Raw genomic sequence first — 21,897 nt, forward strand, 5'->3', positions numbered from 1 at the left:
GGAGGCTGAGATCTGAGGATCACAGTTTGAAGCTAGCCTGAGTAGGAAAATCTGTGAGACTCCTGTCTCCAATAAACTAATCAAAAAAAGCCAGAAGTGGGGCTTTGGCTCAAGTCGTAGAGCACTAGTCTTGAACACAGAGAAGCTAAGGGACAGAGCCCAGGACCTAAGTTCAAGCCCCAGGACTTGAAAAAAAAATTAAATCTAGGCAGCAATGTCTGTCAGACTCTTATCTCCACTTAAACAGGAAAAATCCACAACTAGAGTTGTGCTTCAACTAGTAAAGCAAGAAAGTTGAGTAAAAAAGCCAAGGAAACTGGGTGCCAGTAGCTCATACCTGTAATCCTAGCTATTCAGGAGGCTGAGATCTGAGGATCACGGTTTGAAGCAGCTTGGGTAAGAAAGTCCATGAGACTCTTATCTCCAATTAACCACCAAAAAGACAAAGTGGAACTGTGACTCAAGTGGTAGAGCTTTGAGGAGAAAAACAAACTTAACTAAGGAGGAGTGCCAGGCCCTGAGTTCAAGCCCAAGGCAAGACTGGCACAAAAAAAAAAAAAAAAAGCAAGAGCACAAGACGCTGAATTCCAGCCCCAGTACTGGCTTCTATAATAAAGTACACTTAATCTGTTTTACATGCTGAACATATAGTGAGAGCAGTATCTTGCCAGTAGCTGCGTTAGAAATGCCTTTTTTTTTTTAGGGCTGAGACTCTTGTGCAGTAGTAGAGCACTTACCTACATGCTCTTTATTCCATCCACAGTACTGCAATAAAAGAAAAAGTCAGGAAAAAAAGTATCTAGAAGAACTGTCAGCCTAGTTTGGTGGCTCACACCTGTAATACTAGGTATTTGGTAGCTGCAAGGCAGATGGAGCAAAAAGTTCACAAGACCTCTTCTCAATAAATAGCTGGGTGTATTATTATGAACCTGTTATACCAGCTATGATAGGAAATATAAAATAGGAGACTTGTGGTCCAGGTACATACCTGGCTAAAAAGACTGTCAAAATAACCCATGCGAAAAAGTTCTGGAGGCATGGCTCAATAGTGGAATGCCTACCTAAAACCCACTACCAAAATAAAGAAGGAATGTTTCTTAGCCAACTGCTGTGGATTTGGAAGTCAACTTCTTAAACATTTGAGACTTAATACAAAACCTAGGAGAGTTCTGTGTAATACTTCTTCAGTATAGTTTGCTACACACTGAAAATTCATTCTTCATAGGATTGCCGGAAGCTCTTGTCTTTCTTGCTTCCAGCCTATAGCTTCATTTTTTGGACACATTGAAGAATCGAGGTCTAATGTAATCCTTATACATAGAATAGAGAACACCTAGAAGTAGAAAAACATACATTACTTAGAGTGTCCATGGGAAATAAACACTGGATTTCTTGCATTGTACTTTTCTGAAATTAACCTACAACTTACAAACAAAACCTTCTCTTACCAACTTATGACTTCTCTACCAATTCAAGTGGCTTGTAGAAACAACTCTGAAGAGTCATCTAAGGTGAATATGAAGCTGGGCGCTGGTGGCCCATGCCTGTAATCCTAGCTACCCAGGAGGCTGAAATCTGATTGTCAGCCTGAGCTGGAAAGTCCATGAGACATATCTCCAGTTACTCACTAGAAAACGGAAGTGCAGCTGTGGCTGAAAGTGGTAGAGGGACAGCCTTAAGCACAAAAGTTCAGGGACAATGCCAAGGCATCAAGTTCAAGCCCCATGATCAACAACAAAGAAGATAATCAGAGTCCTGAATAAGCTCGTTACTACGCCACCTCAAATTTGAATTTTAAAGTGTTGGGAAAAATAAAAAGAAACTGGGCAAATTTGGCTCAATTTAAGATAAAAAATAATAAGTATCACTTAATTTAGCTTGTCTGCTTGTGCACAATGTCTCAAGAGAAACATGTGAATGGATCTAACCCCTGTTTTAGGGCTCTACAGTATAGTGGGCGAATTAGCTGTGGGTTTAGGCAGTGTGGCTTCCATGAGGTCCTGGGTCCATGGTGACAGAGAAGCAGACAAGTGAAGTTCACTGGGGAAGGAGGGAAGTGTTTCCATGAATTCCTGGGATGTCAGCAAATCTTCACATCTAAAAGCAAGTTGGACTCCAAGATTTAAACTCCAAGTGATAGCCCCCTTTCAATCCCCTTGCTATCTCCATGATCAAAATATCAAATCCTAGTTATCTAAACGAACTCTTCACTTTCCTTTCAATTTTCTTCTGAGACTTCTCATTACTGTCTTTATAGAGTTCATAGAATCTAATGTTAAGAAGTTCTTGTGTCTCCAAAGGATAACAAATTGATGCATACTTCTCTAGTGAAATATTATTATAACTAGAGTTAATGCATAAAATTCAAACCAAAACAATTTTGTTTTTAGCCTGAATCATTGTATGTGTGGAAGGAACATTCTCAGATTCTGAAGGAATCTTGGAATAATTTCCTTGTCCCTTCTCTGTCCTTATTGGACAGAGATAGTTACTGCAACACCTAAATATTGGTGTTTTCTAAAGTACCTAATTCACACCTGCTGCTTCACTGCTAACCCAGTTAAATTTCTTTTTTTTTTTTTTTTTTTTTTGGGTCCGGTCATGGGGCCTGAACTCTGGGCCTGGGCGCTGTCCCTCAGCTCTTCAGCTCAAAGCTAGTGCTCTACCACTTGAACTACAGCGCCACTTCCGGCTTTTTTCTTTTTGCTTATGTGGTGCTGAGGAATCGAACCCAGGGCCTCTGGTATGCAAGGCAAATGCTCTACCACTGAGCCACCTACCCAGCCCACCCAGTTAAATTTCTAAGTTAGATTTCCTCCATCATTGTACGTAAGACCCTTCCACATCCCAAAGATAGGTAATACTCAAGCTTTTAAATTGTACGTAAGTGGTCAGAAGTGATGGTGTATGCCTATAATCCCAGCCATTTGGGATATGTAGGCAGGATGATAGTGAGTTTAAGGCCAATTTGGACAAAATTTAGGGAGACCATGGGCTGGAAAGGTTGCTCAGTGGTAGAGCGCTTGCCTTGCATGCCTGAGACCTTGGGTTCGATTCCTCAGCACCACATTAGCAAAAAGAAAAAAGCCGGAAGTGGTGCTGTGGCTCAAATGGTAGAGCGCTAGCCTTGAGCTGAAGAGCTGAGGGACAGCACTCAGGACCAGAATTCAGGCCCCACAACCGGACCCCCAAAAAAAAGAAAGAAAAGAAACTAGAAAACACATCTTAGGTTTAATGCCTAGAACTGAAAAAAATAAAAACAACCATACATGCCCTTGAAATGTGCACTTAAACAATATAACTGTAGTCTGTTTTTGAGTACAGTTTTCCTCCACTTCTGAAAGCTTTTCTTGTTTTTTTTTCTTTTCTCTCTCTTTTTTTCTTTTGTCGGTTGTGGGGCTTGAACTCTGGGCCTAGGCACTGTCCCTCAGCTCTTCAGCTCAAGGCTAGCACTCTACCACTTGAGCCACTGGGCCACTTCCAGTTTTCTGAGTCGTTTATTGGAGATAAGAGTCTCATAGAGGGGCTGGGAAGGTAGCTCAGTGGTAGAGTGCTTACCTTGCATGCATGAGGCCCTGGGTTCGATTTTTCAGCACCACATGAGCAGAAAAAGCCGTAAGTGGCACTGCAGCTCAAGAGGTAGAGTGCTAGCCTTGAGCTTAAGAGCTGAGGGACAGCACCCAGGCCTAGAGTTCAGGCCCTATGACCAACAAAAAATAAAAAGAGTCTCACAGACTTTCCTGCCCAGGCTGGCTTTGAACCGAGATCCTCAGATATCAGCCTACTGAGTGGTAGGATTACAGGCATGAGCCACCGGCACCTGGCTTTTAATTTTTCTTTATTAATTAAACATTTAAGACTGGATCTGGTTAAATATCCCAGGTAGCTCCATTTCCAGATATATTTTAGTGGCTAAAAGGAGATAAAACAGTTCATGGACTTTCCTGCCCAGGCTGGCTTCTAATAGCTGTCCTCCCATTTCAGCCTCCTGAGTAGCAAGGATTACAGGCATGAGCCACCAGCTCTGCTTCGCTTTAATACTACATCTTTATGAAGTATGCATTTCACTTGTGTTGTTATCCTCCATTCACATGATACAACCTTGTATGAGATTTCCAGAGTATCAGCCTCATGGCAGTGAGGGTTAGGAGTGTCTTCTTGGACACTAGAGATTTTAGGCCTCTCCCAGAACTCTGTATTAGGAATTAAGAGCCCTGAGTTAATTATTTTCTTTTCACAACTTCTAGCATGCTCAGAAATAATTAAACTCATTCTACTTAATTCTACTTAAATGTTCAATGGCAGTAACTACCATAGGCTGGCTTTCTCTAAGTACTTGATTCAAATACTGAATTTTTTTTATTATTTTTAAGTAGTTCTACAAAGAAGTTCCCATTCTACAAAACAGTATATGAATACAAAGTGTCTGACATTGTCACCCATCACTCCTAACCCATCCCTTCTCAGAGAGGTGATACTTTAAGATATTGCATGTTATGGCCTGCTTCTAGCATCCTATAATGGAAGAAGTTCATTAATGCCTTTAAATCTAATCAAATCAAAGACTTGAACCTATCTTCAGGGCTCTGGCAGCTCTTGCAAAATACTTTTAGGATCATCCAAGTCTCAGTCAGAAAAGAAAAACTACCAGTGGTCAAATATAAACAAGAGCTTATTGTAGAGAAAGGACATTCAGTAACGTTGGGAGCTGGGTAAACTGTCTGTGTGAAGCTGTTGCTTATGTTTCTAATCCTGGTCCTCAAGGCAATAGTGAGGAAGGAAATATAAACTGGAATCTGCAGGAATATGCTGGAACTCAAGAAAACATTCTCCCGTCCGGCACTGATGACTCACGTCTGCTACTCAGGAGGCTGAGATCTAGGATTGTGGTTCAAAGCCAGCCCAGACAGTAAAGTCTAAGAAATTCTTCTCTCCAATAAACCAACAGAAAACCAGATGTGGAACTATGACTCAAAGTGGTAGAACACTAGCCCTAAGCGAAAAATGTCAGGGACAGCACCCAGACCCTGAGTTCATGCCCCGTGACTGACAAAAACAACAACAAAAAAAACAACAGAAAAAAAAAAACAACCATCTCCCTATCCTGTCATGGGAGACAAGGAGAAAACCACAGCTGGCCTCGGAGTAAGATAAGCTGAAAAGGCAGTGGGCCTGGCTGCTGCCCAGCAAAAGGGAGCTGAGCCAGCCAAAAAAAAAATCAGAGTGTGTACAAGCTGTAACAGAACCTGATGCCCCGCATGTCAGCCTTCAAGATGTAAAAAGAATATTGCAGCTGCTACGTCCATGCTCATATTCCAAATCTTTTAGAACATGAGCCAAGCTAACCAAGAACTATGCAGGGAAGGGGATTTAGGGAAGCATAATAATTATACCTTAGAGCCAGGCACAGGTGGCTCACACCTGTAAACCTAGCTACTCAGGAAGCTGAGATCTGAGGACCATGATTCAAAGCCAGCCAAGCAGGAAAGTCAGTGAGACTCTTATCTCCAATTAACCACCAAACCAGAAGTGACACTGTGACTCAAAGTGGTAGAGCACTAGCCTTGAGCAAAAGAGCTCAGGAACAGCTCCCAGGTCCTGAGTTCAAGCCCCACAAATGACAAAAATAAAAAAAATAAAAATCACACCTTAGATAAGCTGATACAAAACCAGATGCTTATGGGAGTTTAAAGGCTATGAGCTGAAAGGTACAAGATAAAAGGGGGAGGTAAAATGTTTAAATACAGAAGACACATAGGAAAGGAATCTACTGCCGGGCACTAGTGGCTCATGCCTGTAATCCTAGCTACTCAGGAGGCTGAGATCTGAGGATCACAGTTCAAAGTCAGCCTGGGCAAGAAAGTCCATGAGACTCTTATCTCCAATAAACCACTAGAAAACCAGAAGTAGTGCTGTGGCTCGAGTGGTAGAGTGCTAGTTTGAGCTGAAGAGCTGAGGGACAGCACCCAGGCCCAGAGTTCAAGCTCCATGACCAACCAAAAAAGAAAAAGAATCTATTTTACAGAACGGTCAGAACCAGGTAATACAAAACTTTTTGAGGGGCTGGAAGTTGGCTTAGTGGTTGAGTGCTTGCCTGGCATGCATGAGGCCCTGGGTTCGATTCCTCAGCACCACATAAGCAGAAAAAGCTGGAAGTGGCGCTGTGGCTGAGCTGAAGAGCTGAGAGACAGCATCCACAACGGACCAAAAAAAAAAAAAAAACTTTTTGAGATAAACAGATGTTTACCTAGAAAGACAGGAAGAAAATAATTATAAAATCCAGATTAGCAGTTACCTGTGAAAACGAGGGGGCTATAGTTAGCAAAGATTTCTGTAATATTCTATCTCTGGACATAATCTTGGGTGTTCATTCTACAATGAGTTGATAATCTGGTCATTTAAGTCTTATATGCTATTCTCTAAATACATATTTCATCAAGAAAACATGTTAAAAGGGCTGGGTATGGTGGTGTGGACCTATACTCCCCAGCAAACAGGAGGCTGAGGCAGACCCTATCTCAAAACAAACAGCCAGCCAGGCATTGGTGATTATGCCTGTTAATCCTAAATACTTGTGAGGCTAACATTATCAGGATCACAGTTCAAAGTCAACCTGGGCAGAAAAAAAATTTCAAAAGATACTTTCTCAAGAAAGAGCTGGATGAGTCGGTGCATTCCTGTTATCCTAGCTGCCAGGAAATTTAACATAGATGTGATAACTACACAAGTGCTTAGGCAAAAGTGAGATCCTACCTTAAAAATAAAGAGAAAAGGGCTGGGAAGGTGGCTCAGTGGTAGAGTGCTTGCCTCGCATACATGAGGCCCTGGGTTCAATTCCTCAGTACCATGTAAACAGAAAAAGCCAGAAGTGGTGCTGTGGCTCAAGTGGTAGAGCACTAGCCTTGAGCTGAAGAGCTCAGGGACAGTGCTCAGGCCCAGAGTTCAAGCCCCATGACTGACAAAAAAAAGAAAAGAAAAGAAAAAAAATGAGGCTTGGCTCAGAGGTTAGAGTACCTGCCTAACAAACAAAACAAACCAAACAGAAACTATATATACATAATTATTAATATATAAAATATAGTTAGATATATTAAACCAAACCAACAAAACAGAAACTATATATATTATATTGATATAGTTATATTTAGGAATATACATAAAGGAAAAAGAAAAGGCTAGTGATAATTTGCAAAGGAGAAAAAAAACCCATAAAGACAGAAAAACCAATTATGCAATGCATTTGGATCTCAACTAAGTAACTGGCATTGGAAATAGAGAAGAATGGACTCCAGAAACATTGAGGACTTGGCTACCAAGTCCTGGGGAAAGTAAAGGGAATCGAAGAGGAGTCCTAAGTTTATAGTTTGTACAGATGGAAGGTTTTGCCTTTCACTAACATAGAGAAAGAAGATCAAAGAGTAGGTTTGGTTGGGAGGATGAATATTTAGTAGACAAAACCACGGTAGCTAACGTTTGATAAGTACTCTTGTGAGCCAGCCACATTCACTGTTTTACAAAAGAGCTATTTAGACAACATCTTGTAGACCAGAATACAGTGCAACACTGACTCTAAGCATCTGGAGCTGCACACATCAGGTTCCCAGGTTTCAGAGATGGTACCTGCCTCACTGCCCTCACCTCAGATGCAACTGTACTCTGAGTAGTCCCACTCCTGTAGCATCAAGAGATTCTTGAAAAATAGAGGCACTATTGCTCTGGAAATTCCAGATGTTTTAGAAGTTCCATATCAGATTCTCGGGACATAGCTTTTATTATATACCAATATACCAAATCTACCCTCTGAGATAAAAACTTTTCCCTGCCCCCTCCACCTTGTTTTTTTGGTGCTGGTCCTGGTGATTTGAACTCAGGACCTGGGCACTTGTCCCTGAGCTTTTTTTTTTTCTCTCTCAACACTAGTACTGTACCACTTGAGCCACAGCTCCACTTCCAGCTTTTGGGGGGCTTAATTGGCCCAGCACCCATGGCTCATGCAGTCCTTAGATCTCATCCCTTGAAAAGCTAGGGTTACAAGCATAAGCCACTGATACCTGACCTGTTTTCCATTTTATAGATTAGAAAACTGAGACTCCGGGAGTAAATCAATCTTTCTTTCTTTCTTTCTTCCTTTCTCTCTCTCTCTTTTTCTTTCTTTCTGTCTGTCTGTCTGTCTTTCTGTCTTTCTTTCTTTTCTTTCTCTCTCTCTCTTTCTTCCTTCCTTCATTCCTTCGTTCCTCCCTTCCTTCTTCCCTCCCTTCCTTCTTTCCTTCCTTTCTCTCCTTTCTTTGTCTATCTCTCTTTTTGTGCATTGACAAGGCCAATCTCTTTAGGCTTGATTTCCTTTTTTTGTTGTTGTTGGTTGTGGGGCCTGAATTCAGAGCCTGGGAACTGTTCCTGAGCTCTTTTGCTCAAGGCTAGCACACTACCACTTTGAGTCACAGCTCCACTTCTGGTTTTCTGGTTGTTAACTGGAGATAAGAGTCTCGTGGACTTTACTGCCTGGGCTGGCTTTGAACCACAATCCTCAGATCTCAGCTTCCTGAGTAGCTAGGATTACAGGCATGAGCCACCAGTGCCAGACGGGAGAATGTTTTCTTGAGATCCAGCATATTCCTGATCCAGTTTATATTTTCTTCCTCACTATTGCTTTGAGGACCAGGATTAGAAACATAAGCAACAGCTTCACACGGACAGCTTACTCAGCTCCCAACATTACTGAATGTCCTATCTCTACAATAAGCTCTTGTTTATATTTGACCACTGGTAGTTTTTCTTTTCTGACTGAGACTTGGATGATCCTAAAAGTATTTTGCAAGAGCTGCCAGAGCCCTGAAGATAGGTTTTCTGAACAGTTCTGGGATATGTGGGTTTAAATCTTTGATTTGGTTACATTTAAAGGCATTAATGAACTTCTTCCATGATGGGATGCTAGAAAAAGGCCATGACATGCAATGTCAACACTTTCCTAACTGTTTTTTTTTTTTTGATTTGTTGGTTATGTGGCTTGAACTCAGGCCTGGAGGCTGTCCCTGAGCTGTTATGCCCAAAGGTAGTGCTCTATCACTTTGAGCCACAGCTCCACTTCCTGTGTTCTGCTTGTTAATTAGAGATAAGTCTCTTGTACTTTCCTGCCTGGGCTGGCTTTGAACCACGATCCTCCTAAGTAACTAGGATTACAGGAGTGAGCTACCAGTGCCTGTCTCACTTTCTTAAATTATCACCTTTCAATACTTGAATCAAGTACTTCTAAGCCAGTTTATGAGTTATCTGGTAGCTACTGCCATAGAACATTTAGTAGAAGTAAGCCATAGAATGAGTTTAGTTATTTAGAAAATAATAAGCTCAGGGCTCTTAATTCCTAACTCAAAGCTCTGGGAGGGGCCTAAAAGCTCTGAGTGTCCAAGAAGACACTCCTAACCCTCACTGCCATGAGGCTGATACTGTGGAAATCTCATACAAGGTTGTATCCTGTGAACGGAGGATAACAACACAAGTGAAATGCATACTTCATAAAGATGTAGTATTAAAGTGAAGCAGAGCTGGTGGCTCATGCCTGTAATCCTTGCTACTCAGGAGGCTGAAATGGGAGGACAGCTATTAGAAGCCAGCCTGGGCAGGAAAGTCCATGACACTGTTTTATCTCCTTTTAGCCACTAAAATGATTCTGAAGTGGAGCTGTGACTCAAGTCACAGCCCTGAGAGAAAAAACTAAGAGACATTGCTGACACCTTTAGTTTGAGTCCCAGCACTGGCACATACATACATACATACATACATACATACATACATATATACATACATACATACATATATGAGGACTGTTACTTTGGAGTAATGTTTCTTGTACTTGGTTCAAAATCCTCATAGTGCAGTTTATAATAAAATGACCTTACGTAAGTTCCTGTTCCTAAGCCCTATGCCCTTCATGGAATGATCTGTGACCTAGCTGTAGGCCCACTGTACTCTGACCAGAGGACATTGTAACTTTTCTCATTAATACAGACAACAAAAAATTGGATAATTTACCCCCCAAGTTGTCTTCTTGTTATGTCCATACAGTTGGATAGCTAGCAAATTTAACTTTGGTTAACTAATTAGCCACAACACTTTTATACCTTTTCTTTGGATTTGACTATGTAGGTCTTAATTTATTAATTAATGTTAAAAAGATTTACCTATTGCTCATATTTGTGAACAGTTTTCAGTTAGCAATAATTGCACCTTAGTAAACCTCACTGGCTATGAATCTGCCACTGTGCAAAGCATCAAACTCAACAAGTCTGTTTAAATTTGTGACCTTCTGAACATGTTTTTCCCAGTTAAACTACAGCTGCTATTCAAATAGGCTGAAAATTTAGAGGCTGTAATTTTTTTTTTGCCAGTCCAGGGGCTTGAACTCAGGGCCTGGGCTGTCCCTGAACTTCTTTTGTTCAAGGCTAGCCCTCTACCACTTGAGCCACAGCACTGATTCCAGCTTTTTCTGTTTCTGTGGTGCCTAGGAATTGAACCCAGGGCTTCATGCATGCTAGGCAAGCACTCTACCACTAAGCCACATTCCCAGCCCATGGAAATTTAGCTACTGCTCTCAGTGAGTTTTATAGATGAGGTAGCCTCCCTCCCTCCCGCTTTCCCTCCCTTTCTCTTCCTTTCCTCCTTCTTTCCTTCCTTCCCTTGTTGTTGTTTCCCCCAATACTGGTAATTAAACCCAGGGCCTTAAACTTTGTAGGCAAGTACAGTATGCCCATTCTTGTTTTGTTTTTAGTTTGTGTTTGAGATAGTGTCTTGCCAACTTTACCAGGGTTGACCTTGAACCTGAGATCCTAGGTTGCTGGGTTTACAGACATATGCAACTGTGCCCTCCACTACTGTTATTATAGAGGATAACCACACATTTTCTTTTTTTTTTTTGGTCCGGTCATGGGGCCTGAACTCTGGGCCTGGGCGCTGTCCCTCAGCTCTTCAGCTCAAGGCTAGCGCTCTACCACTTGAGCCACAGCACCACTTCTGGCTTTTTTCTTTCTGCTTATGTGGTGCTGAGGAATCAAACCCAGGGCCTCGAGCATGCAAGGCAAGCGCTCTACCACTGAGCCAACTTCCCAGCCCTATAACCACACATTTTCTAGTTCACTAATGGGACCATGTTCATTCTTACCAGGTTTTTCTTTTTTTCTTTTTTCTTTTTTTGTGTTGATCATGGGGCCTGAACTCTGGGCCTGGGTGCTGTCCTTCAGCTCTTCAGCTGTAGACTAGTGCTCTACCACTTGAGCCTAAGCCCTACTTCCGGCTTTTTCTGCTTATGTGGTGCTGAGGAATCGAACCCAGGGCCTCATGTATGCAAGGCAAGCACTCTACCACTGAGCCACCTTCCCAGCCCCACCAGGTTTTTTTTTATGTGTTTATCTTTAATTATCTTAAGTCCTATGGCCACATAATTTACAAATTGTCTCCTCTACTTGAATCATTTTTCTCTAGGAAATTGGCAAAAGGCATCACTATCAAACATACATACATAGTAGTTGCACAATTTTGTTTCCAAATAGCTGCTTAAAGACAATCCTGAATTATAACCTAGTCTATCTTAGTAAAGAATTAAAAAATCAAGTTGCTATTTTATCTATCATGGCCACTTTTAAAAGCATCTGAACTTACAGATCAACTATAAAATGTGGGAAGTATTAAATATTCTTTATTTGACATTTATACATAAGCCACAATAAATACCTTTCAATAAAATATTTTAGACACAGGGAATTCTAATTAAATAGGCTTAGTTAAAACCAAAAATATAGACATTGCTTCCTCATCATCAACCATTGCCTTTAACAGGTTAATGATCATAAATTAAAATGAGTTAATCTTACTTGTTTCTGAGACAGTGAAGAGATTTCCCCAGTATTTAAAGATGTTCTTATAATTAGCTATATAAATCTCAATATAAAACCAATCGGAGATGCTATTATTCTCTATTTTGCTGAAATATTGACCATTACTAAGTCCAATCATATCACAGAAGGAGCAAACAATGACAGTATTCTTTTTGTAAGATTATATTCACTTAACCACAAGCCAGTTTCACTTAAATCAGAACCTTCCAAAAATATGCTGTCAGCCATTCATGATCTGAATTCTGATGTTAGAGATCAATTAAATTATAGTACACATTAGAAAGTCATGAAAGATTTATTTTGCAATAAATAAATAAGGCAGTGGCTATTACTCGTAGCTTTTTTGAGATAAGCTATCAAATCTGCCCTTTCTCTCTTCTTAATCTCAGTGAAGATCATTTTTGTTCCAGAGACATATTTTTGGGATTTGGAGATAAGTGTCTCATAGACTTTCCTACCTGTGCTGGCTTGGAACCACAATCCTCAGATCTCAGACTACTGAGTAGCTGGGATTGCGGGTGTGAGCCACTGGCATCTGCATGAGCCATTGATGCCTGGTAACCATGATATTATCTTAACACAATATGAATCTGCTATTGTGGATGAACAGAGTAAGCATGAATACTCTGAAAAACAGATGAACATAAGAGACAAATTAAACAGGTTACCTAGAGTCACAGCTCCTACAGCAAATCCTTGGGCAGCAACTCGCATGTGAATTAGATGAATGGATACTTTCTCATCTCTTTTGTACTTTAACTTGTAAAGCCCATATGACACCACAGTCACAAAACCTGCTAGACCTGTGAATTTTAAAGGTATAAGTTAGGTAAATAGCAAGCAAGAATTCCCATTAGAGAGTTAAACAAAAGACTCTAAAAGAGGAGTGCCTAGAAGACAAGCAGGCAAGACACAAGTTGGGTAACTCTTATCTGAAATGCTTGGTACCTGAAAATATTTTCAGAGTTTGGAATACCTGTATATACATAAGGAGTGCATGAGGATGGGACCCAAGTCTAATCATGAGATTCATATATACCTTATTGTAGAGACTGAGTTAATTTTATACCATATTTTTAGTATACTTGTGTTTTGACTGATTTGTCACTTGAGGACAAGGGTGGAATTTTCTTCTTGGAGGGCATCGTTTGGCTTATGAACAGGTATGAAGAAGTCCAGAAGGAGATCCTGAGGCCAGAGCACATCACAGAGTTCAGTCGACCAAGCAGAGAAAGAAAGAGAGAGAGAGTGGGGGAGAGAGGGAGGGAGGAAGGGAGGAGAAAGAAAGAAAGGAGAGAGAGAGAGAAAAGAGAAGAAAAGAGACACAGAGAATCTCCTAGAAGGTATAGGGATGGGCAGAAAGAAGGAGGAGAATCAGAATTGTCTGGACAAGATGACTCTGGCACAGGCGGCCAGAAAAACACTTTGGACACACTTTGAAAACACTCGGACAAGTGGTAAATGGAAAGGATCTGGAAGTGAGCATGGAATGGAGGACTCAACAGATACCTGGACATGCACACAGAGCCCACAACATCCCAAAGTGTGCTGTATCAAGTCCTCCCTACTCCGGACTGTGGGGGAGTAAGGGAAGCTCTGCTCCCCTGTGAGATGTCTGCTCAGACTGTGTTCTCCAAAACTAAACCTGATTAAAAATCAAGACTGGGCTGGGAAGGTGGCTTAGTGGTTGAGTGCTTGCCTCGCATGCATGAGGCCCTGGGTTCGATTCCTCAGTATCACATAAGCAGAAAAAGCCAGAAGTGGGTGTTGTGGCCCACGTGGTAGAGTGCTAGCCTTGAACTGAAGATCTGAGGGACAGCACCCAGGCCCAGAGTTCAAGCCCCACAACTGGCAATAAAAAAAAAAAGAAAGAAATCAAGATTGATATTTAACTAGGTCATGCTAGAAGGGAGGCTTGTTTCGTTTGGAGAAAATTTGTGGTTTATCCAGAGGATAAGGTCATTTTTAGGTAAGTGCCATGGAAAGAAGACCTTCTCAACCAGGTACAGGTGTCTCACACTTGTAATCCTAAGAAATCAGGAGGCTGAGATCAAAGGACCACTGTCTTATAGTTTGAAGCCAGCCCAGGCAGGAAAGTCTGTGAGACTCTTATCTCCAATAAACTACTCAGAAAAAGCCAAAAGTAGTACTGTGGCTCAAATGGTAGAGTACTAGCGTTGAGAAAAAGAAGCTCAGGGACAGCACCCAGGCCTTGAATTCAAGCCATAGGATTGGCACACACACAAAAAGTCTTTCTTTAACTTGCCTCTAATACTCAGGTCCAGTCAGTTTATCCAGACCTTCAGACAAGGCACAGTTCAGAAGATAAGAAACTTATACCAGCAGAGCCTATAAACTGCAGATCAGATCCCCCATGCGCTGCCCTGACCTGCCTATAGCTTGGACTTTCATTTTTCCATTCAGGTTCTGGGAAGCCACTTGGTGCTATGTGGCCTTCAAGATGCCTCTCAAACACCTGGTCAAAGAGACTATATAGCCTGTATTGAAGATAGGGTAGTACATAGGTCTTGGTCTCTTCTGAATCCATGACTGGCATGTCTGGCATGGCAGACATTACTAGTCAATCACAGTCCTTATAATGGACGGAACTCAGGCACAGCCAGTTTCACTATCTCAACCCAGACAGTAAAAATACATGTTCAGAGCTGGCACACCATGTGAGGCCTGTTTAGCTTCCTAGCCTAAGAACACGCTGTGAGTGACAGAATCAGGGCAGAGCCCAGCACAGAAAGAAATTAGTATAGTGAGGTAGAAAGGCTCTGGAACAAGATCAAATAGTGTGTGCTGTTGGCAAAATCATTGAAAATAACTGAGAGTGAAACCAAGTGCTGCATTTATAGCTATCATATATAAATGACCAAATAAAGGAAACGTCAAGTATTAAAACAAAAAGAACACTGCTAAATTGGATGTACCAGAGCTTAAGGTAGGTCCTTAACATTCTTGGATTTAATATTTGTACTTTTGACTCCCCCCCCCAAAAAAAACCCTCAAAACTATGTAAGTTTTGTAACTTGAATCATACATGGAATCATATGGTAACTTGTAGTTTCCTGATGCCTGATTTCCAGTTGTTCATACTACAAGATCATTATCTGGTGCTAGCCACTTAGCTCGTAAAAGAGCTGATCCCACAAACATAGCTTTTGAATGTTTAGCTTTGTTCCTCTCTTATCAAATAAGGAATAAATCTGGTAAAGTGAAAGAGATATTGCTCTATTTTAAGAGAGAGAGAGAGGGAAAGAAATAATAAAAGTGACAGTAAACTTTAATGCTGCCTCACCTGGAATTGTTACTTTAGAGAATATACTACAAGGAAATAAGCAAAAGAAAAATTTAGAAAGTGACACAGAAATGTTCTTGGCTACACTGTCTCCCACGAAAAACAAAACAATGCAAATAAACCAAACAGAAGAAAACTTGTCTACTTATAAAAATTTCTTTTGCAAGAACACCTAGTATTAATATACATACCTTTACATTGGAACCTTTACATAGGAATTCAAATGAAAGAAGCAAACCTAATCTGTCAATACAGAAAAATTTTTTATGCCACTTTAGGATTTGAATTCATAGTTTCATGCTTACTGAGCAGTAAAGTCTTGTACTTAAGCCTTGTCTCCAATCCTTTTTGCTTTAGTTTATCTTTCAGATACTGTTTTGTGTTTTTTCCTGTGGCTGGCCTTTGATAGAGAACTTTATTACACCTAGTTAGCTGGGATTACATAACTAGATTTTTTTTGTTGAGAGAAAGAAAAAGTTACTAAGTTTTTTTCTCTGGGTTATCCTTGCACTACAATCTTCCTGATCTATTCCTTCCAAGTAGCTGGCGTTACAGTGTGTACCACCACACTGGGTCTACAGACTTTAAGGATATATAATGTATATTGAGAACTTAACAGTGATCATAAGACAATTCTGAATGGAAAAATAAATTGTATTTATTTATATTTTTATGGCTCAGTGCTAGGGCCCTTTTATTGTTCAGTGCCAGGCCTTTTGCATGCTCTACCATTTAGTTATAGCCCCAGTCCAATAGATCATGTTTTTTTTTTTTTTTTTAAACATATACTTTTGTTATTTTATTTATTTTTTTTTTGGGGGGGGTGGGAGGTCCGGTCGTGGGGCTGAACTCTGGGCCTGGGCGCTGTCCCTCAGCTCTTCAGCTCAAGGCTAGCGCTCTACCACTTGAGCCACAGTGCCACTTCCGGCTTTTTTCTTTTTGCTTATGTGGTGCTGAGGAATCGAACCCAGGGCCTCAGGCATGCAAGGCAAGCACTCTACCACTGAGCCATCTTCCCAGCCCCAATAGATCATGTTTATAATGGTAGACATGATTTAAGATAATCAATTTTAAAAGTTTTAAAAATTGTCTGCATAAGACACATCATCCTGTAACAGGATAACCTGTAAATATTGTTTAAAAAACAATAGCTAGCCGGGTGCCAGTGGCTTATAGCTAGCCGGGTGCCAGTGGCTCACACCTGTAATCCTAACTACTCAGGAGGCTGAGATCTGAGGATTGAGGTTCAAAGCCAGCCTGGGCAGGAAAGCCCGTGAGACTCTTACCTCCAATAAACCACTAGAAAACCGGAAGTGGTGATGTAGCTCAAGCTGTAGAGTGCTTGCCTTGAGCTGAAGAGCACAGGGACAGTGCCCACGCCCAGAGTTCAAGCCCCGTGACCGACAAAACAATAACAACAACAAAAAACAATAGCTACACTATTCAATTATATATATATAATATATATGTATAAATGTTGTCATTATTTCTAGCAAAAGTTTGGTTTTCTTCCCTTGAGCAAATCAAGGTTGTGGTCTTACTTAAATTGGTTTTTGTATCTTTTAGAGAGATTAAAGTCAGAACTATTATTGTTTTTCACAGTATTTCTGTGGTTTGTGTATAATTGTATTAGCTGGGAACACTTCAATCTTTGTGCTTTAATCACTCTGTCTCCAGAAAAATAATTTAATTTACAACAGGCACAGTGATTAATCTGTTCATTACAGGGATCTGCGTATATTTAAACTGAGGTGTTTTTTTTTTGTTTTGTGCTGGTCCTAGGGCTTGATCTCAGCAACTAGATGTTGTCCCTGAGTTTTTTTTGTTCAATGCTAGCACTTTGCCACGTAAGTCATAGTTCTAATTTCATCTTGTTGGTCATTAACTTGAGGTAAGAGTCTCATAGACTTTCCAGCCTGAGCTGGTTTTCAACTGCAGTCCTCATAAGTAGCTAAGATTACAGGGATGAGACACCAGCTCCTGGCCTATTTTGCTTTTCCAATGAGTTCTTATTGTGTAGTCTAGGCAAGCTTGAGCGTGATTCTTTTGCCTCAGCCTCCTAAATCCTCCTAAATTGAGTGAAACTCATATGTAAATAATGACAAGAAATTGCTAGAGCTGTGATTACACTTAATGGAAGCATATAACTTATACCTATTTAAAATATTTTTGGGGGAACAGTACTGAAGTTGAAACTCAAATCCTTACAGTTGCTTGGCTTGATCAACTGGTGCTCTATAACTTGAGTATTGCCTCCTGCCCTGCTTTTTAATAGTTATTTTAGAGACAGAGTCTCATGGACTTTTCTGGCTATACTAACTTCTAAAGCTTGGTTTTCTGAGTAGCTAGGTTTATAGACATGTCTGGACTATTTAAAATATCTTATGGAGGGGCTGGGAAGGTGGCTCAGTGGTAGAGCGCTTGCCTTGCATGCATGAGGCCCTCATAAGCACCATAAGCCCTCAGCACCACATAAGCAAAAAGAAAAAAAGCCGAAAGTGGTGCTGTGGCTCAAGTGGTAGAGGGCTAGCCTTGAGCTGAAGAGCTGAGGGACAGTGCTCAGGCCCAGAATTCGAAGCCCATGACCAACAAAAAAAAAAAAGAAAAAAATTAAAATATCTTATGGAATTAATATCCTTACACACTTATGTAACCCAGATCTAATAAAGTTATTTTTAGTGTCCAGATTTTGCTTAAGGCTGCCACTGTACTCCTTTTTCCACAGCTCCACTTCCAACTTTTTGGTAGTTAAATGAAGATGAGTCTCAAGGATTTTTTTGCCTAGGCTGGCTTTGAACCTCAATCTTCAGATCTCAGCTTCCTGAATAGCTAGGTTTATAAGCATGAGCTTATAAAACTAGGATGGCTAGGATTGTTTTGTTTCATTTTGTTTTTAAAGCCCACCTACATATAGTTCTTACTGAAGATGTATACAGATACTAAACATGGGGAAAGTGAAAAGGAGCTAATACTTCAGATGTAATCGTAGCACCACTTCTTTAACGCAGAGTTTACTTATCCGTCAACCTTAATATCTGGAATATATGGGAAGTCAGCAAGTAGGACAACTGAACAGTCAAAACAAGCCCCACATGGGGTAGGAATATGGATTAGTGGTAGTGTACTTGCCTAGCATGCATGAAGCCCTGGGCTTGATTCCTTAGTACCACATAAGCAGAAAAAGCCAGAAGTAGTGCTGTGGCTCAAGTGGTAGAGTGCTAGCCTTGAGCACAGAGAGGCTTAGGGACAGAGTCCAGGCCCCAGGCCCAGGAAAAAAAAAAAAAAGCCCCACAAAATTCATGCTTTCCAAGTATACCCATAGGCCCCAGATTCCCACAAAGCTTTACCCAGAATGGATTCATAGACCTTCCAAGCTTGTATATCTCGCTTCCACAGAAAAAGAAATAGACATTTTTAATTCTACTCTGATAGTAATGAAAAAAACTTAAGAATCTATAAACAATAGTAATAACTTAAAAGTTAGAGTTACTGGACAAAAAAACATTTTGGCAATTTATGACAGCATAATAAATTGTTAGAGCTGCTATTTCTGAATCATGACAGGAAAGATTAATTCTGGGATAGGCTGGGAACTAAAAATTACAGAAAGACCTTTAATGGAATGGATAAAGTGCATGAGTGCTTCCAATAATGATAGCAAACATTTATTGGGTTGTTACCATATCCTAGAAATTATTATCAAAGGTCAACTCATATTCATGCTTAGAGTTAGCTTTTTTTATTTTTATTTTTTTGTGCTGGTCCTGGGGCTTGAACTCAGGGCCTGGGCACTGTCCTTGAGTTTCTTTGACTTAAAGCTAGTAACACTCTACAACTTGAACTCTTGCATTACGTCTGACTGTTTCAGATTAGTTTATTGGAGATAAGAGTTTCACGGAGGGACTGGGAAGGTGGCTCAGTGGTAGAGCACTTGCCTTGCATGCCTGAGGCCCTAGGTTCGATTCCTCAGCACCACATAAGCAAAAAGAAAAAAGCCGAAGTGGTGCTGTGGCTCAAGTGGTAGAGTGCTAGCCTTGAGCTGAAGAGCTGAGGGACAGCGCCCAGGCCCAGAGTTCAGGCTCCACAACCGGACCCAAAAAAAAAAAGAGTTTCACGGACTTTCCTGCCTGGGCTAAGCTTGAACTGTAATCCTCAGATTTTAGCATCCTGAATAGCTAGGATTATAGACATAAGCCACCAGCACCCAGCTTAGAGTTAGTTTTAATTAGCTGAAAATTTTAATTCTCTGGAACATTTCAATCCTCAAACATTCTGCAGTGTTACAACACTCTATGTACATGCATATCGTGCCTGTACAGTTTTCCAGTATTCAGCCAAGATTTATACTTACCTACAGGGACAAACGGGGAGTCCTTAGACTTCCTGATCAATCGGGAAAATGGGCCTTCATCCTTACCTGCTGACCACTGGTTATCTGAAGACATTTTTCTCTCTAGTAACAATAGATTAATGTGGTTACTGTAAATCATTCCAGAAACTGTTTACTCTCTCTCCCAATATTCTATTGATTCTGTATACTTCTGTCTTCATTTGTTTGACATTCCTGTCTGAGAAGCTGAAACACTTGTCCTTTCTTCCTATCACACTTTTCACTTCAAAATCCTACCCAGAGAAACTGATCATCAGATACCATCAGTATAGTGTAAAAATTAATGCAGATAGCCAGGCACGGGTGGCTTATGTCTGTAATCCTAGTTACTCAGGAGGCTGAAATCTGAGGATAGCAGTTCAAAGCCAGCCTGGGCAGGAAAGTCTGTGAGTATCTCAATTTAACCACCAAAAAGCTGATAGTTGAGGTGTGGCTCAAATGGTAGAGCCTTGAGTAAAAAAGCTAAGTGACAGCACCCAGGCTCTGAGTTCAAGCCTAGTGCTGGCACACACACACACATACACACACATACACAATGAATACAGGTTATAATTTTATTACTTGATATCCTTTTACTGTACAGCATTCAGAATATTGAGGAACCTTAGCTTCTTCACCCAAACCTCAGAATTTCTTCCCCCAACAGTAAAAATACAGGTTTTCTTTCAGAATGGCAGTGCCAATGTAGGAAGTAAACGCCTTCAGTCTTAGGCAATGGGAGAATGATACTCCAATTCTTCAGGATGTTCAGGACATTATGAAGCCATTCAGATACTTAACAAGAACCTCCTATGAGCCAAGTGCTAGGTCAGAGAATAGAAGATGTCTTCCTTCACTGATTGAATGAAGAGATTTTCAAGAACAACTACAATCACATGTAGTAGCACCTTGGTTTGTTAATGTACAACACATTAGTTTTCACTCTCAAATTCAAACACATTCCTTTCTTCCTAAGAATGAGATTTCAACAGAAAATAGAACCCTGTAAGTGGCAAAGCACAATACCTGCTACGTGCTGGAGGCACAGTACCCTGCCGTCCTGTCTTCTTACGTTCTTTGGGCAGAGGCTGTGGATCAGAGCAGGTATTATAAGGCTGGAACACATTTTCCTGCAATTACCAACTAATTGATAACAGGAAAACCAAGAAACACACCCTCAAGGGAGTGGCAAGCTGATGCTAGCTGAGATTCCCATCACTACTAGACTCTCATTGGTAGTAGCGTGTGGCAAAATAATTTGGGCTCTTGAAGACACTATTTTAAAGACATGAAAGATACCAGGAGCCAGTGGCTCACACCTGTAATCCTAGCTACTCAGGAGGCTAAGACCTGAGGATTTGGGTTCGAAGCCAGCCCAGGCAGGAAAGTCCATGAGACTCTTATCTCCAATTAACCACCAAAATAATATAATAAAGCCAAGGCCGGGCGCTGATGGGTTCATACCTGAAATCCTAGCTACTCAAGAGGTTGAGATCTGAGGATCATGGTTCAAAGCCAACCCGGGTGGGAAAGTCCATGAGACTCTTATCTCCAATAAAACACTAGAAAACTGGAAGTGCTGCTGTGGCTCAGGCGGTAGAGCACTTGCCTTGAGCTGAAGAGTTCAGGGACAGCGCCCAAGCCCAGAATTCAAGCCCCACAACTGACAAAAAAATTATATATATGTATATAAGGCCAGAAATGGAGCTGTGGTTCAAGTGGTAGAGTGCTAGCCTTGAGCAAAAGAGCTCAGGGACAGCCAGCTGGTAGCTCATGCCTTTAAACCTACCTACTCAGGAGGCTGAGATCTGTTGATTGTAGTTCAAAGCCAGTGGGGCAGAAAAGTTTCATGAGGCTCTTTATCTTCAATTAACCACCAGAAAACCAGAAGTAGAGCTGTGGCTCAAAATAGTAGCATGTTAACCTTGAGCAAAAGATCTCAGGGACAGCACCCAGGCCCTGAGTTCAAGCCCCACAACTGACAAAAAAGAAAAGAAAAGAAAAAGTAGCTCAGAGACAGCACTGCATAAATAAACACCAGCATACTGGGGGAGGAAAAGTAGGTTCTTTTAAATGATTTACAGCAACTACAATTTATTGAGAAATATGTTGTCATGTCCTTATGAGAGAAATATGTCTTCAGATAACCGGTTGACAAGAGAGTCAACATGTATCGCTACTGATCAGGAGCTCTAGAGCTTTCCCCTTTGCTCTAGATAAGCACAGACACCTGCGGTGGTGTCCTCGCACCTGTGGCCCCTGCAGATACATGAGCAGGTGAGCAGTAAGCATGAGCATCTGTGGAAAAGGATGTGATGTCTTGTGGCTCCTAGCCAATC

General features: G+C 41.0%; 1 protein-coding gene and 1 long non-coding RNA gene across 2 annotated transcripts in view; both read right to left on the reverse strand.

Annotated features, from left to right (window-relative positions):
- Window positions 1-1,027: 1,027 nt before the first annotated feature.
- The window catches only part of Mettl7a (methyltransferase like 7A), a 45,199-nt gene continuing 24,329 nt past the window's right edge, over window positions 1,028-21,897 (reverse strand). Inside the window, exons 2-4 of the mRNA XM_042668724.1 lie at window positions 19,541-19,640; window positions 12,554-12,688; window positions 1,028-1,333 (exon numbers count right to left, since the gene is read on the reverse strand). Coding sequence (XP_042524658.1) covers window positions 1,269-1,333; window positions 12,554-12,688; window positions 19,541-19,640 — 300 coding nt within the window. The 3' untranslated portion in view covers window positions 1,028-1,268. The remainder of the gene's footprint in view (window positions 1,334-12,553; window positions 12,689-19,540; window positions 19,641-21,897) is intronic.
- LOC122098346 lies at window positions 2,458-11,986 on the reverse strand. The gene is made up of 4 exons (XR_006145731.1): window positions 11,875-11,986; window positions 9,011-9,016; window positions 8,046-8,051; window positions 2,458-2,470 (listed from the first exon to the last, which is right to left on the reverse strand). It is a non-coding gene; the product is annotated as an uncharacterized LOC122098346 (long non-coding RNA).

Source organism: Dipodomys spectabilis, unplaced genomic scaffold (assembly GCF_019054845.1).
Source record: "Dipodomys spectabilis isolate Male_0828 unplaced genomic scaffold, ASM1905484v1 ptg000477l, whole genome shotgun sequence".
NCBI lineage: Eukaryota > Metazoa > Chordata > Mammalia > Rodentia > Heteromyidae > Dipodomys > Dipodomys spectabilis.